The sequence below is a fragment of the Perca fluviatilis genome, chromosome 9 (assembly GCF_010015445.1).
Source record: "Perca fluviatilis chromosome 9, GENO_Pfluv_1.0, whole genome shotgun sequence".
NCBI lineage: Eukaryota > Metazoa > Chordata > Actinopteri > Perciformes > Percidae > Perca > Perca fluviatilis.
The window spans coordinates 24,833,343-24,851,235 of record NC_053120.1 but is presented as its reverse complement, the minus strand read 5'-3'; the positions used below and the strand labels follow the sequence as shown (position 1 = coordinate 24,851,235).

Below are 17,893 nucleotides of genomic sequence, written 5' to 3'. Positions count from 1 at the left end.
GGTATACGTATGTAACTACCTAAGATATATAAATGCCTAGAATATGTGTATTTTTCTAATTTTACTTTTTCTTTAATTGAGAACAGATAGTAGCAACACATATTCACAGTTCAATATACAGGCTTACCCTATTCCCACAGCTACAAGTGTGTAATTAAACGTTGTGTTTGTTTGGAAAGGCAGCATGCTTTTGAGGAATGATGACAGGGAGTGCAATGCTGAGTGACGATCAAAGGTGGAAAAAAGACCTGGACGGTTACACTTCCTCTTGTGTCACATTTCTGGGTGATAACACCACACAAAAGTAGAGCATAGGGCAGCAGCAGGCCTAATCTGTCTGTTTCCTGTGTATGCCGTCACCATTGGGAGTTTTAGAAAAACCTTGCATTGCGTATGTATAAATCATATATGTTGGTAAGATCAGTGTTGTATGTAAAATAATATACACCTCTAACCGTTTTTTGTTTTTAAAGACTTCAACCATTTGAATTGGGTGTGGCTAATTATCCGACACTCGTCTCTCACTTACCCTTAAGCTACTTTCTTTAGATATTGTGCAGTATACAAACATGTTATGCCAAATTGATAAGCACTGAACTGTATTTAATCCACATTTAAACCAAAACCACATGCTAGTCTGAAAAAAGGGTATTCCTCTGATGATAACTTACTGATAACCCTGAATATAGAAGATGTCATAAAACAGCACTCATCATAACAGTCATATTGACCCCAAGTGGATATATTGTGTAACTGCAATTTATGACTACTTTCTTTTGTCTGTTTTCTTTTTTATTTAAGTTTCCAGTAAGCATTGAATAGTAAAGATGGAGATGTAGAATTAAATAAATAAGAAACTCAACAAAATGTATACATATTTACCTATATACATATGCATACATATATATATATATATATATATATATATATATATATATATAAATGATTTAAAAAAATCATGCAGTTAGGTCTTAGGTTAAATCTTCCTACTGTAGCACATGTTTGGCTTCACATATAGCCACACATATAAAGCAATAACCTTTCTACATGTTCCAAAAAAAAATGAAGTAAAAATACAATCAAATTTAGCAGCAAAAATACTTTATATTTTCTAACCTCCTAAAATACAATGCATCTTGAGTCCAATGAGTGTGAGGTGAGGTTTAGAATTCTTCCCATCAAGCAACATCAAGCGTTTTGAGATAAAGGTCAGGGAAGCAGTAAAATCCTGTATCTTGGTATACCTGTTGCCCCACGGAGGACCCCAAAATTGGAAATCTCACCACCTCAATTCAACTGCTGGCTTGATTGCTGCAGCTCAGTGAAACACTTTGGGAACACACACTGAACCCTGTTACGATATTTTAATCTTAGGAAGGAAGACAGCTGTCATCACAAATCTAGCTTAGTTGTCTGCACTGCTGGCTTTTGATGCCTTTGCTCCATAACTTAGAAAATGTAAATTGTGTCATAAAGCTATACCTCTCTGAATGAGACTTTATCTCATCCTACAGTTTTATCATTCTGGAGGGATTTATATCAAGAGTCTAGACAGCATCTTTTTGCTGGTTGAGTGCCACTACACAGCAGACAAATAGACACCCTCTTCATTTTAGTGGCACCCATTCACCTTTGAGAATAATATTCAATGCCTAACCCCAACCAATCGAGCTGCTTCGTTGGGCGGGCCTTTCCTAGAAGTTACGTGGGTTCCATAATAACGTGTCAGGGCGGCTATCATAAGAACGCTCTGCCCCCAAGGGCACCAGTAAATAGTTTCAGTCAAACATGCCTTATTTGTTCATGATTTAAATGCATTTTATTTGGAGACTAGCACTTTCTCTTTTTAAGGTGCAGCTCTGAGTTCAATGACAATATCTTAAAAAGGCCAAGAATTTAAATGATATGTTATTGAGACTGCACACAATAAAGAGGGGCATGGACTGCCAAACATCCAGAAATGTTTGTGGGATCATTCTGCTCTTTCTGTCCTATATGTGGCTTAAGAGGAGGGGTTGTTTTCTCAGGACCTTTACCAGAGGGCTGGACTTTGATGGGACAAGTGGGCTGGCTCCTCTGCCTACAGGATGAGAAGAAAGGAAAGAAATGGAAAACGGGGAAGGCTGAGTGGGGGTTTCGAGAGACCTTTTCCAAACCCTTTTACTCTTTTAATTTATAGGTCCTCCACACACACACACACAGACACACACACGCACACACACACACACACACACACATAGATGACAGAGGGCAGAAGGCAGAAGGCAAAATCAGGATGTGACATCATCCACAGGAAGAGAAGCCAAACAACTTTTTTTTTCTCTTTACTGTGTTGTCTCTGCTGCTGAGTGAAGTTGGAGCCTCTCGGTCTGTTAGTGCCCCGGCAGAGAGTGAGAGGATCCAGAGGAGCTAGAGGGGGGCAGAGCTGCTGGAGCTTTCCTGCACAGGGAGTTTAAAGAGAAGGGCTCCGGAGCCTGAATCCTCCCTGAACTTCCCACAACTTCCCACCACATTCCTCCGCTGTAGGAATTCATCCAGGTACAGTGCAGACAGCTTTTTTTTTTTCCCATTCTGTAATCTCTTGTTTTTGACCTCCCTCTTCCTTTGTTTCTGGTTACTTGCAGTGCCTTCTTTTTTTTCCTTTCTCATTTATGTGTCTGGTCTTGAGGAGACTTGTGTTAGCCTGCAGTGTGGAGGCCAATTCCAGAAAAACTGTGAAAGCATGCCAACAGTGCGTAATCAGACAGGCTTTAGTCTGAGGCTGTTGAGGCACGCTGGGAGACTTAAAGTGATCAAAATTTCATGTCACTCAGTCCCACATGCTGTCTCTGTTTTTTTCCTTCTTTTTTTTAATTTTTTTTACAAAACCATTACTGTCTTCAGTACAAAAAGTGTCCCAAGTTTAATGTTTCGCTGGAACTGTTTCTCCCTGAATGGAGTATACTGAATGACACACTTGTAACTATGATCCTTCCTCAGAAGCCCTTTTGTTATGGACAAATTAGGAGCTATCTCATGACCACGTATTCATGCTCCCCCAGTGGTGTGCGGTGATCAGGCAGACTGTGAAAGCTAGTGGAAAGAAAAAGTACCCTTCTCATATTCCAAATGCTGTTTGCATTTGGAATCCTCACTGTTTCAGTGATGAATAAGAGTGAACAGAACCCAGTGTGAGGAGTCTGTGGATTGTGAGTCTTCTGAAACGAGGGCAACAGAAGTTCACAACAAACCACCGTATCAGTGCTTGGTCCATAACATACACACACACGATTATGCAGAGGCTGAAACTTCTGCTAATCTGAGTCACAGAGAAACAACCACAGGAAACGTTGAGGCAGCCAGTACAAAATTGGACACAAATGCGGACATAGTATCATGTTGCAACCACAGTCACTAAAATGTGACTGCAGTGTCAAATCTGTGAAAGCAACATATGCTACAGTCTTCCAAATTGCTGAATGGAAACGCACAACTCAGCGGAGTGTAACACAATAAAATGTAACCCTTTCTATTATGTGAAGTACTTGGACTGCCCACAGTATTTTCCTATAATGACGTAGTTACTGTAGTTAATATTCAAATGAGAACATTATGTTTTATTACCATAACAATAAAGGCTTTGGATCACATAAACAGCCCTTCAGTGAGGGCATGCTCCTGATCAGTGTGCATTATCAGCCAGATGGTTAATCGCTATAAGAAAGAAAAACAAATCACTTGTCAATAATGTATTGGTTGCGTTACATATCCCAGGACTCATTTCCCAGAAGGGGGAACTGACGCTGTGTTTTTCATCAGTTGTTGTTTCAACAATGTTCTGTTTTTTTCTTCTTTTTTACACCAAACTTAAAGTTACTTCGTCATAGCGTCTACCTTTATACCTCATAGTTATAAATGAGGCTCGAGGCAAAGCGATCATTGTACTGTGGACATTTTCTGTCAGAATACTCGCTAGAAATGGTTAATCTTTAATGAGTCGCAGCATGCCATTCATTTTCTCAATTATGTTTAACTCTAGTGGCCTGAATTTGTCCACAACCGACTGGAAAAAAAAACTGTTGCTATTTTTTATCCATGGGTGCCACTGAAAATCTTGTGATAAGGTCATCTTGGTCACACAGAGCAGTAGAGGCAACAATGGCACCTTTGGGATGAACTCACTGGTTTGCCCTTAGTCGGGATCAGTTTTCTATGCAGTATGTACATGAGTCATTTTAATGATGTAGTTCTTAAAAATGTTTGGCTTGTGAATTTTGATGACATGCCTACTTCACGGTTTATATGACCCCTTTATAAACAATGTGACAATGTTATGTACAGTTTGTAGTTATACCTTTTGATGTTTTGGTCATATGCAATTTTTGGCCATTCTGGCCTAAAGCAGTGGATTGACAGGCAATGAATTAGGCCTCTGACTTCTTTTGTTCTTCTTCTTCACAGAAACAAGAGCTCCCTGCAATCTTTACATGACAGACGCTGACCCCCTGTGACCTGATTTCCGAGCTGAAGCCATCCTGTTTCTGTCGCTCAGGAAGGTGACACTTTATCAAACGCAAAACTAATTATTATTCTGGAGAGAGTATTCTCCCCTTATCTCAGGTGAAGCGGCTGAGCCAATGGCGTTGTGTCTTGGACAAGTGTTCAGCAAAGACAAAACGTTCAGGCCGAGAAAGCGGTTTGAACCGGGCACGCAGCGCTTTGAACTTTACAAGAAGGCCCAGGCCTCGCTCAAGTCCGGCTTGGACCTGAGGAAAGTGGTGCAACTGCCGGAGGGAGAGAACATCAACGACTGGATTGCGGTCCATGTGGTGGATTTCTTCAACAGGATCAACTTGATCTATGGCACGGTGAGCGAGTACTGCTCCGAGCGCACGTGTCCCATCATGTCTGGGGGGCTGAGGTACGAGTACAGGTGGCAGGACGGTGACGACTACAAGAAACCCACCAAGCTGCCTGCTCTTAAGTACATGAACCTGCTGATGGACTGGATAGAGTCGCTCATCAATAATGAGGACATCTTCCCCACCAGAGTAGGTGTGTGAGGAGTCTACAAATGAAGGCATCAGAACTATTATTGAGTGTGTAACCTAATACATGACTGATTGCTGCCCGCACTGACGTTGTGCTGCATCAATGCTGTTCCCCTTCATTAACATCTCAAATGGGATAATAACGTTCCAGCAGAGGTTAATTAAACAATGAGGTTGACATTTAGGGGAGATTGAATGGGTGATGGCGGTGGTATTTTATCTCAGCACCAGATTTGACAGTCAACATTTATTAGAGGAGAGAATCAGGGGCCTCTCGGTGTGGATTTTGCAGGAGTGTCCTCTGGGAGCGCTGGTTGCCTACAGTCCATAGACATGCAGGTCAGGTGAAATGAAAACCTTTCCCATAGGTGTAAATGGGTTTTGTCTCTATGACCATTTGTTTGTTGGTTTGTTTGTCTGTCAGCAGGATTACAGAAAAAACGCCATTTTCATGAAACTTGCTCTATGGGTGTAAGATGGGCCAAGGAAGGACCCATTATATTTTGGAGCAGATCCGAATCACGGGGCAGATACAGATTATTTTTTACTTTTGTTAAACATTGCAAGATAGTTTGTGCTGCATTCTGTGGTGTTGGAATAATCAGAAAAAGTTGTTCCTGGCTACGAAAATTCACATTGCATTAACATTGTGAGATAGGGCATGCCTTGGGGGAGGTCTGCGCTCTCAGAATGCCCCTCTAGTTGTATTATGTATTTGCACAACTCCTTATGTTATTGGTTATAGTGGCAGTAAATGTACTAAAGATTAGGCTCAAACCTATTTCTAATCGTATTTGTTTGTTCATTTCCCTCCTAAACAAACTTTTTCTTCTTCTTTTCTTTGTTTTAACCAAAATATAATTTCTACTTCGTCAAATAGGAAAAGCTAATCCACAGTAACTGCAGATATAAAGACATAAAGGCACTTATAAGACTGACTGGGGCCCACATGTAACTGAAAAATTGTGTTGTTAAACGATTTTGAATAAAGGTGCAATACAGTATTAAGATACAGGTCATATTTTTCTCTTTTATGTCCACTTTTATCAAACCATTACCTAAAAAGAGGCTGTGCTCGGAATGACTTCTTGTCACTTAAATACATTGTCCATGCAAATCGTTTTTTCATTAAGCTACTGACTAGCACTCAACGATTGATGCTGTTGAGGAGAAATCGTATTACTTACAGAATATTACATCTGCTAAATGATGGGTTTCAATAAAGACAATAATTAAATTTTTGTGACAGATTTAAATCAAACAATTTCTCAGTTTATTAAAGTCTGTAATACGTTTCTTGTTTTTTTCTTCTAGGTGTACCTTTTCCCAAGAACTTCCAGCAGGTGTGCAAGAAGATCCTAAGCCGTCTCTTCAGGGTGTTTGTGCATGTTTACATCCATCACTTTGACAGCATCTGCAGCATGGGTGCAGAGGCCCACATCAATACCTGCTACAAGCACTACTACTACTTCATCTCAGAGTTCAACCTCATTGATCACTCTGAACTGGAGCCTCTGGTGAGACAATAGCTCGACTTCAGATGTGTGAGATGGACGACGGGGAGCGTGAGAAAGAGGATCAAATGGATGTTTTTGTGTTGGGAGGGTTGTCAGTATTGCTCTCATTACTGTCAGTCTCGCAGAAAATATCAGCCATCCTGCCATCTATAACCCTATTGTGCAGCATGCTTGGTGAGGTTGAGCTTTATCCTCATGTCAGGGGTGTTTTTCCAGCTGGTGCGCATGCAGCGCAAAGAAAATTACAGCAATTTTTTTTCGTTTGAAGCCGCACAGACTACTTGTTCTCCCTAAGATAACAATCATTTTCCATTTGACACTGGGAATGGAATCAGCATTCGCTTTTCCCCCAATTTTCAATCATGATAGACCCTTGTTAACTGCTTTATAGAAAATGGTTTTGGTTTGAAGCACCAACTCTCATTAGAGAGAGAAGTAGCTGACTTTGTGCAGTAATAAGGCAGAGTTTGTGTAGTTGTTGCTTTTTTCCAACAAATGGACCTCCATCACATATGACCAGATGGAAAATGGTGCTCTAAGACGTCAATAAAAGGCTTCAGTTATCCTCATTATGAAGCCCGGTCTGTGTAATTCCCTTCGTAAAGTGAAACAGGGATGCAACATTTATGTCAACACACTGCAGAAAAGATGAATCTTGTAAACAGACCCTATTTTATTGTCTCACCTTTAGTACCCAAGGCAATTTTTGTTGTTGTTGTTGTTGTTGTTGTTGGTGGTCTTAAAGGAACAAGAGTGTTTCATATTAAAAGTGTAGATTGCTTTACTTCGTAACAATCATTCATCTCCTCATACAATATGAATTTGATGTGTTAAACATGTCTTTTCTTTTCTCTTCCTACAGAAAGAAATGACAGAGAAGATATGCAATTAAACAAAACCACATGGACAAAAGGAGTTTACATGTTGACATTATCTGAGCCCCGTGAGAAATCATCGGCTTCTAAACACTCAAAACAAAGAACAACTTTACATAAAGTTGTATGAGTGGTTTTCTATGCATAACTGGGAAGGTCCACTAACTTACCACACTTCTTCAGATGGTGGCACTGTGCCCTCACAGAGGTTTTTACTAACAGTAACAGTGGTGCTTGAAGCCATCATTATAGGACTTTGTGTTGGTTTACAATACAACTCCTGTACTCATGCTTTTTCTTTCCTCCTGTGCATGTTTATGTTGGATCTTTTTTATATACCGTGTTGAGTCTTATTTGTTGAATGAAAGTTTGTATTTTATTTTAAGTTTTTCATAGTTTGAACATAAAAATGCAGCCTAAAAATGATCAATGCTTTTGCAAATGTGTTTTTGCACTGCGTCACAAACATTTGTACAAAAAACATTGGGTCATGAATTTGTTTTCATTATAAAAGTCAACACTGTATCACATAAGTGAAAAGACAATTAGGCTACTTATATATCTTTTTTTTTTTTTTTTTTTTTTTTTAAAGATTATTTTTTGGGGGCTACTCCCTCCATTTGTGGTGACAGTGGATAGACAGGAAAGGTGGAAGAGAGATGGGGGATGACACGCAGCAAAGGGCCGCAGGTCGGACTCAAACCCTGGGCCGCTGCAAAGGCCTCAGCCTACATGGGGCGCACGCTCTTACTGGGTGAGCTAGAGGTCGCCCCTTTATATATCTTTTTAATCATATATTTGCTTTAACCCTTGTGTGGTGTTCATATTTTTGTTACACAGCCAATGTTCCCGGGTCTGGTGGACGCACCACATTATTAGGCTTTTAAATCAATACAGCCATAACAATTTATGTAAAAATACTTAACAGATGTTTTCTTTAGCTCAGTTACCAATGATATATACATCATTTATGGTTCATATTTGCCATTTACCCCTTTTTACCCTAAAACAGTTACCAATGATATATACATCATTTATGGTTCATATTTGCCATTCATTTACCCCTTTTTACCCTAAAACAAGGAAATTAAATTATAAAAAAGGTTAAAGAAAAATGGAAACAAGATTTTTGATCAGAATTGGTGCTTATTTCCTATAACTTAATCAGAAAAGGTGAAAGTGCTTGAAAAACAATTTTGTAACTTTGTGTGGGAATAGAAGGTGCAGAAAGACAACATAGTTTCATAGCACCTACATTTAAATAAACTCGGGTCCAGAACACCTCATGTAATAGTAATTGTTTGTGTGTGTGTGTGTGTGTGTGTGTGTGTGTGTGTGTGTGTGTGTGTGTGTGTGTGTGTGTGTGTGTGTGTGTGTGTGTGTGTGTGTGTGAAAGAAAATGAGCCAAGGCCAATGAGTTTGAGTTAGAAAAAATAATAAACAGCATAAATAATTTTTCCCACAGACCCGAACACCATACAAGGGTTAAGGTTTGGTTCAGGCCAAAACCAACACAGACAAAGAGATTTTTCACCGGATAAATAAAGACAAGGATGATTAGGCTAACTGTAAACTCAATAAACTCAAAAATAATAATGATGAAACATTGTAGATATGTGTCGTGAGCCGTATATTCATAGACTGTATGCATAGGCTATAGGCTACTTCTGCTGCTGACCTGCCAACATCTGCATCTGTCTGTAAATAAACGTCATCATCATCATGCACAAAAAATCCCTACTACGTGGAGTGGGGTGTGACGGGGAATCAAGCCAAGTGACGTCGGTACGGTAGCCATATTGTCGACCAATGGGAGAAGGAGGTATGCAGAAAGGGGCGGGGCAAACGTATGTTTATGTGTTTTTCCCGCCCTGCGCGTCACTAGCTGTCTGACTGATGGATTTCAGCTAGCGATGGATACTTACATCAGCTGTGAGAGGCTTTGACAGAGGGGATTTGGCTGGTTTTGGACACAGAGTCCAGGTTTGAAGGCTTTATTGCATTTATGTTTTTTCGATTTAAATACCGGTCAGGTCTCGTTAAGTACGAACGTTATGCGAATGGACGTAAATCGTTAGGGTACTTGCTAGCTAGCTCGGGGTAGCTAACGACAATAACATCGGATTATACAGTCAACAGTAAACTCTAACTCTAGCTTTCCTAATGTTCTGGTTAATCTTTTATAACGTGACATTGCTTCGTCTTGGTAAGGGTGCCTAGACGTGTGAAGCAAACGTGCTAATGTTAAGTAACGATGTGACAATTGTTAGCTGCAGTGTTGGCTGTCGCTTGCTAACGAGAATGGACCTTTTGCAGATATTTAAGGATTAAGGATTAAATATCTGCTAGCTATACCTTTTGAGCTGGTGTAAGGCTGGATATTATAGCTAAACGTACTTCTGCGGCTTCTGTTACTCGCGAACGGACCAAAACAAAATTTGACAGAAGAGCGTGAAAGAAAGAGGAAACTGTTTCGGTACACGTCAGTTTACCGCGGGGTGATTAATAGAGTTTTTACTTAGTTTATATTGCTCAAATTCTTTGACTTCCCACCACTTTTAATGACTTGTTATCGTGTTCTCGGTCGATGTAGTCTTTTCCAGACTAACTCAGTATTTGTTACTTTCAGTGGGCAGACATGGTGAGGCACAGCATAACGACGGAGTTGCAAACCTTCCAGCAGTCTCTCCAGGTAAGATCTGAACTGTTAATACTGGGGATTTCAAAACCTTTAACTTGCTGAAACATGTTGTGTTAAATACCACCTAGCTAGCTGCTAGAAAGCAATCCACTAACTGTCAAGGTTACCTGTACAGAAGTGTAGAAGTTTCATCATTCCCCATGAGTCATGCCTCTGGTAATGTCCAGGGTGAGGCAAGGCCTGTCATGGTTCTTCCTGTATTCTCATCAGGCCACTGTTTTGGCACGTTGCCAGAGGGGGAGATAACAGCAGCTAGGTTGCAATAGTAGTTTGCAAAAGAAGGTTTTGTCAATGATATGTGTTAGCTTGCTGGAGACAGTTCAATAAGTGTTTTAAAACGTTTTTTTTGGGGGGGGGGGACATTTTAAGTTTGTCACAATTTAAAGGTCCCATGGCATAAAAATGTCACTTTATGAGGTTTTTTAACATTAATATGCGTTCCCCCAGCCTGCCTATGGTCCCCCAGTGGCTAGAAATGGTGATAGGTGTAAACCGAGCCCTGGGTATCCTGCTCTGCCTTTGAGAAAATGAAAGCTCAGATGGGCCGATCTGGAATCTTGCTCCTTATGAGGTCATAAGGAGCAAGGTTACCTCCCCTTTCTCTGCTTTGCCCGCCCAGAGAATTTGGCCCACCCATGAGAGAGACACATCATGCCTTTCAAATGAGCAAAGTGGCAGTTGGTCAAGGCCACACCCCCACTCTTCAACTTGCCCCCCCTCTCTCCTCCTCAATAGCTACAGACACAGAAATGGCACATACTAAGGAAAGCTCATTCTGTGACTGGCTCTAGTGGCTGGAATTCTGCACCAAGGCTGAATTTTGGGAAAGAGACTTCAGATACAGTATTAGGGGACCACTAAGGCCTATATAAAAGCATCCAAAGAGCACCATGTCATGGGACCTTTAACACTAAGAACAAAGAATTATGTATTCCTTCTCGTGCTTTCTCCACTGTAACACCACCTGATCTCTCTCTCTGGCTGCTCTCGCGCTTTCCCCTCCCTCTCTCTCTCCCCCCCCTCCGATGCGGCCTCCTTCTCTGTGTTACAGGAGAAGTCCCTGGCTGTGGGCCAAGTAGGGCAGAGCTGCGGGGGAACTCAGGAGAACGGGGTCGCTTCAGAGGAGAGACAGCACCTTTCACAGGGCCCAGCAGGTACAACAGCGCTATGATTCAGAACCGCTCTGGACCTACTGAAATTAACGGTGCATACAAAAACACACTGGCAAAGTCTGGACTGTTTTAACTGATTAGCTTGCATATGTTTGTTTTTTTGTTGCTACAGAAATTGAGAAAAGCCAGCCAGTGAATATCCCAGATGCAGCTAAAAGAAAGAAGAAGAAAAGAACTAGAGCAACAGACAGCTCCACAGGCACTTTTGATGGTAACCAAGCTGATGTTATTGTAAAACATAAACAATCAAAAGAGGAAACAAACACCGACCGGCGTCTCATGTATGTCACCTTTTTTTCAGATCTGTACAAACTGACGGATGAGGTGCTCGGTCAGGGGGCTTATGCTAAAGTTCAAGGATGCATAAGTCTGCAGAATGGACAGGAGTTTGCTGTGAAGGTATGTAAGGATATATTTTATCTAACAAAGAAAATGATTTTTTTCAAGGAAATGCTGCTTGTTGCAGTTTAAAAAAAATCCTGTGCTTTATTGTGTTAAGCATGTAAAATGTGTACTGCTTTACCAAAATAACACCTGTAGCAAAATCTGGCTTGTGTCGTACCTGATGGACAACCTTGACAGTTGTGGAAATAGTTTTGGATCACATTTTGGGCTTACTTCATGTAAGGGTTTGCATAAATGCTGACAATTTTTTTTTAAAGGGGAACTTTGCAGTTTTTTTTAGCTTTAATTTACCTTAACTGAACAGCTTCGGAGTCATTGGAATGGTTATATGACTTTTTTCGAGTTGAATGGTGGTCGTCTCGCTCCCCCCTAGCGCCTGTGAGCGGAAAAACGGGTGGCAGGTGAGCTTTTGGCCTCAGTGCCAGGAAGTATTGCGTGATATCAGGTCTCGCGACGTAACAAATTGCTTCACGGCACTGAACACACATCCAGGAACCGGCTAGCTATAAGAACAAAGTAGCGATGGAATTGTTCACACTATCATCATGGCTGAGCTGGCAAAAAAAGAAGCAGAAAACATTGTCGGAGGAACAGAGAAAGAGGAAACGGCAGACTGACCGAGCAAGTTTTTACACAGTGTTGCCAAATATCTATTCTGAAGCTGTAGGGGGAGCTCTATAGAGAAACCTGCGAGCAAGAAGTGAAAATTGCATAAAACTCCTTAATGTTTAATGTGTTTAATATGTTTTTTTTTTTTTTTTTAAAGATCATAGAAAAGAGTGCAGGGCACAGCCGCAGCAGAGTCTTTCGAGAAGTGGAGACTCTCTACCAGTGTCAAGGAAACAAGTGAGTGCATTTTCTTTTTAAAACTAGTTCTTTTTAAAACTAATTATGAAACATATTCTAATCATTTGGAAATCTCTTAATCCAGCAACATTTTGGAATTGATCCAGTTCTTTGAAGACAGCTCCTGCTTTTATTTGGTCTTTGAAAAGCTGCGTGGCGGTAAGTATACAAGAATAGCTCAACAATTATCTTCATAAGTCTTCATACACTGAGCTTTTTCAGAGGACTCATTATAAATACACACTGATTGCTTCTCTTCCTTTTTTAGGCTCCATTCTTACACACATCCAGAACCGGAAGTACTTTGATGAGCTAGAGGCCAGTAAAGTGGTCAGAGACATTGCCCAAGCTCTTGATTTCCTACACACTAAAGGTAAGTCATCAACATCCAAACCGCTATCCTATGGATGTCCACATAGAATAGCTGTGGATTTCTTTTATTTATTTATTTATTTTTCGTTATGGTGACAATGTGCTTTTCTGCAGGCATTGCCCATAGAGACCTTAAGCTGGAGAACATCCTTTGTGAATACACAGATCGGGTAAGTGGCTTTTAAAGGACAGGGAGCTTTCAGAAGGACATTATTTGTTCCTAGAGGTATAACAGTCTAATGTGTTTTTCTCCCATATTTCTACTCAGGTGTCCCCAGTAAAGATCTGTGATTTTGACTTGGGAAGTGGAGTGAAGCTTAGCAGTGCCTGTACGCCCATAACGACTCCAGAGCTCACCACACCGGTAGCAGTCTAGTTTTGAATTCATAACACACACACACACACACACACACACACACACACACACACACACACACACACACACCATATGGATAACAGTTTTTCCGACTCTTCCTGTGTGCTCTATTTTTTTTTTGTTTGCCCTATCCTAGTGTGGCTCAGCAGAGTACATGGCCCCAGAGGTAGTGGAGGTGTTCACTGATGAGGCCTCGTTCTACGACAAACGCTGTGACCTATGGAGTCTCGGGGTCATCCTCTACATCCTGCTGAGCGGCAGCCCCCCCTTCACAGGCCACTGTGGCACCGACTGTGGCTGGGACCGGGGAGAAACCTGCAGAACGTGCCAGGTATGTGCGCCCAATCAGCCGCTGTGTTCGCTCAGTTTTAAACTGTTGGTCCGACAAACAAGACATTTTAAGATGTCACCTCGGACTCTGGGAACTTGCTATAGGCATGGGTTGTGGTTATATGGGTTGCATAGTACATGTGCCTCTTGGCTTAGTGAGATCTAATCTAAGTGTATTATTTTACATTAGGAGCAAAAAGTGTGTGTGTGACTGTATAACTTGATTTAGGTGTGACTGCTTCTGTAATTCTGGACATGAATGGTTTTCCTCCGTTGTCACCTGATTATTATCTGAGTTCGGGTTTAATGTTTAATTTCTCCTCCAGAGCATTTTGTCACCATCCGACACACATGCAGACTAGGGATCGACTGATATGGATTTTTTTTTTGTGCCGATACCGATTTTTTTAAATTATTATTATTTTTTCATCAGCCTTAGCTGATGACCGATACGGGCTGCTGATTTTCTTGAGCCGATATTTGGAGCCGATACTGCTTTTGCTCCCTCAATTTACATCATAAAAATGTAAACCCTGCCACACTGGATTTGTTTTCGGAATCTGCTCTGCCATTTCTTAAAAAAAAAATAATAAACAAAAACACAGATCAGTGTGACTTCTGCAATCATCTTACAGTCATATCACCCAAATTATGTGTGCAATGTGCATCATATGGATGGGTGCAGATGGGTTTACAGCACCTTGTGTCATATCCTCTCTTCAGAGTCACCTGTTTGAGAGCATCCAGCAGGGCAAGTATGAATTTCCAGACAAGGACTGGGATCACATCACCCAGGGGGCCAAGGATCTCATATCTAAGCTGTTGGTTCGGGACGCAACTCTGCGCCTCAGTGCTGCTCAGGTCCTCAAGCACCCTTGGGTGCAGGGGGTAGGTTTTATTACATCTGTGCACTAGAATAGCCAGGGTGCGATTTTTTTCCCGGGGGGGGGGTGGGGTGGGGAATGTGTGTGGGATTACTTCACCAACAGACCATATGTTATATACCTAAAATAAAAGTAAAATATAAGTAAAGTGCTCTAACATCAACAGTCTATAGTGCGATATAAAGATAAAATCATAGCGGCAGTCGGTAGATGTGTTCAGCTGCCGATAGGTGACTGTGAGCCGGCTACAGGCACCGCCAGATGACGACCCTTTCAGGGGCCCATGGTAGTGGAGTTTAGCCGGGGGGAAAAAAGTGAGCGTCATGCGGCGACGACAGTTAAGTTTAGACACCTAGACGACTGGTTAAGTTTAGGAATAAGATCGTGGTTTGGATCAAAACACTCCCGAGGAACGAACACATGCGTTTCCTGGGTGAAAGTATTTAGTTTTTCGCCTGGGAAATGAACTCCGCTCCCCGGCTTGAAAGCGCTGTGTTTTATTGTTATGTAGTGCTATTTCATTTTGAGATTATTTTCCATTGAATATTGAAGTTCATAAATAAGTGTTTTGGCATGCCTGGCTGAGGGCCACTATCCATGCTATTGAAGGGGGATTTCATTATTTCATTTTTTATTATTTTTTTTTTTCACAAATCGCACCCTGAGAATAGCTGTTTTGTATTTGGTACTCAAATATTGTATGATACAACACCACTGTATCACTCATTCACTGCTATTTTTTGCAAATTGATTTTAAATCAACCATTGTTTTTTTTTTTTTTTTTTTTTACAGAATGCTCCAGAGAGAGGTCTTCCAACTCCTCGTATTCTACAGAGGTATGACAGGCGGCTTAGAAAGTCAAGTCAAATGTATTTATGAAGGTTTTAAGGTGCTTTATACAAAATTGTATTATTTTAAAATTCTCTACAGACTAAGTATATTCAGATAAAGGCAATCATCACAACTGTACTATTATTACATTTTATAGGGGGGGTGGGGGGGTGGGGGTGTGTGTGTGTGTGTGGTGTGTGTGTGGTGGTGTGTGTGTGTGTGTGTGTGTGTGTGTGTGTGTGTGTGTGTGTGTGTGTGTGTGTGTGTGTGTGTGTGTGTGTGTGTGTGTGTGTGTGTGTGTGTGTGTGTGTGTGTGTGTGTGTGTGTGTGTGTGTGTGTGTGTGTGTGTGTGTGTGTGTGTGTGGTAAGAAGAGGCAGGGAAACCACAATGTGCCATGGGGAATGTGTAGATGGTACAAAGGTAAAAATGGTCTCTCTCTTGTTCCAGGAACAGCAGCACTAAGGACCTGACCCAGTTTGCAGCAGAAGCCATCGCCTTTAACCGGCAGCTCTCCCATCACGACGAGCAGCAGGAGGATGTCGGAGCCATCGTCTGCTCCATGAGGCTTTCTCCTCCTTCCAACTCCAGACTGGCCCGCAGACGGGCGCAGTCCAACGCCCTGCGCACCACGGACTTCGCACCCGCTTCGGACGACCTCACAGCCTAAAGAGTGTGTGTGTGGCCTTGTAGCCTCAGAAGAGACTAACTGTTATTGGTGTAAACGCTCTTTCCCATGGCCAGTAATCTTATCACCAAGAGAGAGTTTAAGCACCAAGGGGACAGTTAATCGTCGGCTACCACCTCCTAATTGAAAACATAGTTGAAACTCCTGAGATTTGTCCAGGAAACGTTTTTTTTAAGCTGCCTGAGTTTTAAACAACAACAGTTTTATTTGAGAGTAGCTTTGGGTTTTCTTTTACGCTTAGTCTTAACAGAGTTGTTTATTTTCTGTCCAATGATTTTAAGATTTACAATGACCCCAATACCGCTCTTAATGCCAGCAGTTTCTATTCTATTGATCTATTCGATATCTAAACCGTACATATCATGAGCAACACAGCATTACGTTGGCTCAGCACAGGTTTGCAGCTGTTGCTGTGCTAATGCAATATTATCTAATTTTGATATTAATATTTTATGTAAATGTTTCTCAGTCACTGGAGGAAAGGGATGAGTTATCTTTTATGTTTGCTTTTTTATTTTTCAAGCATGTCAGTGTATGTGATTTGAAGTGTGTGGGTGTACTTACTTGTTTTTTTTAGTTGTTTTTTTAAGTCTTTCTTGTCGATGCTACGTAAAACTTCCAGAAAGTGCAAGAATGTGAATGGACGTTGAAGTTAGAGGAGCCCCTTTGATCAAATAGTTTTGTATTTCCTTCCAATTCTAGCTTTCACCTCAACACAAGTTACCTGTAGCACTGATGTACTTTAAAGTAAGTCACTTATTTAGTTTTTCTGAAAGGGAGAATATTATATCGTAAATAATCAGTTTGGTCTAACAATGTGAAATCCACACCTGCAGTAATTATTTTTTAAGGTGGTTTTAACAACTTTTTATCCTCATTAGAATCTGACATTAGCTATTTTTTTTTGCACCATGTCTTTGCACATTTGTTACTGTACCAATGTAACCCCATCCCAAAAAGACTTAGTCTTAGTTCCTAATTGTCTTATTGATTTGATATGTCAGAGTGTTTTTAGTGTGAATGACTTGGATTTTGCAGAATTTGTTTTGGTTGTTATGTCGCTAGTAAGACCTAAAGAGGTTGTATGTATAGTAATGTTACACTTTGTAGTAAGATAGAGGATTCCAAACGGGTTGAAAGGGATTTATTTTTATACAAGTATTTGTATATTTAGTTTTATAGTTTTGGTTCTGTGACTGGCTCTGCATGCGCCAAGGGAAAGAATAATGGACTAACCATGCTAAGACTTCTTAAGTCCATCAACTTCATTTTTTTGATTTTTTTTTTTTTTTTTTTTTTTTTTTTTTTTTTTTTTTTTTTAAAAGAGACCTCTTTTTTTTTTTTTTTCTCTCATTATGGACCCCGTCAATGTGTGAATGGGGTCACCGATGGCAGTCTGTCACCTCTGTTTTCCCCTAACCCTATTAACTTCATGTGTTTCCCGCTTAATGACACATCCCCTGATTTCACACTGTTGCCATGGACACCCCATCCCTATAGCAACAAAGGTCCTTCATAGGCTGGAAGGAATTGTCAGAGATTTGCTCAGAGCGAATACACGCACATTATCCAACCGCTTGCTACATTTAAGCCCTCTCTCTCCCGTTATGAATCATAAAAGGACTTGTTTGTTTTCCCCCCCATCATTATGTAATGGCATCAAATGAGATACAGTAATTTGGGTGCAATTATGGACTCTTATGGGGTCTAACACATAAAGCTCTGTGTGGAGCATATTTTCACTGGCATGCTGTGTTCTCAATAAAAATATCCTTAACATCTGTCTAATCTGTGTTAAATGCATACAATAATTTACTCTTTATGCCTTTAATGCAAGATCTCATTCAGCTGTACTGAGCAAATGCGT

At 40.9% G+C, this 17,893-nt stretch overlaps 2 protein-coding genes across 2 annotated transcripts; both read left to right on the top strand.

Annotated features, from left to right (window-relative positions):
* The first annotated feature begins 2,080 nt into the window (after positions 1-2,080).
* mob3c (MOB kinase activator 3C) lies at positions 2,081-7,859 on the top strand. The gene is made up of 4 exons (XM_039810224.1): positions 2,081-2,538; positions 4,441-5,034; positions 6,345-6,547; positions 7,410-7,859. Exons 2-4 carry the CDS (start codon positions 4,617-4,619, stop codon positions 7,437-7,439), a joined length of 651 nt encoding a protein of 216 aa, XP_039666158.1. The 5' UTR covers positions 2,081-2,538; positions 4,441-4,616; the 3' UTR covers positions 7,440-7,859.
* A 1,420-nt stretch (positions 7,860-9,279) lies between these two features.
* On the top strand, positions 9,280-17,814 carry mknk1 (MAPK interacting serine/threonine kinase 1). Its single transcript, XM_039812052.1, has 14 exons — positions 9,280-9,405; positions 10,052-10,114; positions 11,175-11,277; positions 11,408-11,506; positions 11,597-11,694; positions 12,467-12,546; positions 12,632-12,705; positions 12,815-12,919; positions 13,033-13,088; positions 13,187-13,282; positions 13,431-13,625; positions 14,348-14,512; positions 15,302-15,345; positions 15,789-17,814. The coding sequence occupies exons 2-14, from the start codon at positions 10,061-10,063 to the stop codon at positions 16,006-16,008; spliced, it is 1,389 nt and encodes a 462-aa protein (XP_039667986.1). The 5' UTR covers positions 9,280-9,405; positions 10,052-10,060; the 3' UTR covers positions 16,009-17,814.
* The last annotated feature ends 79 nt before the right edge of the window (positions 17,815-17,893 follow it).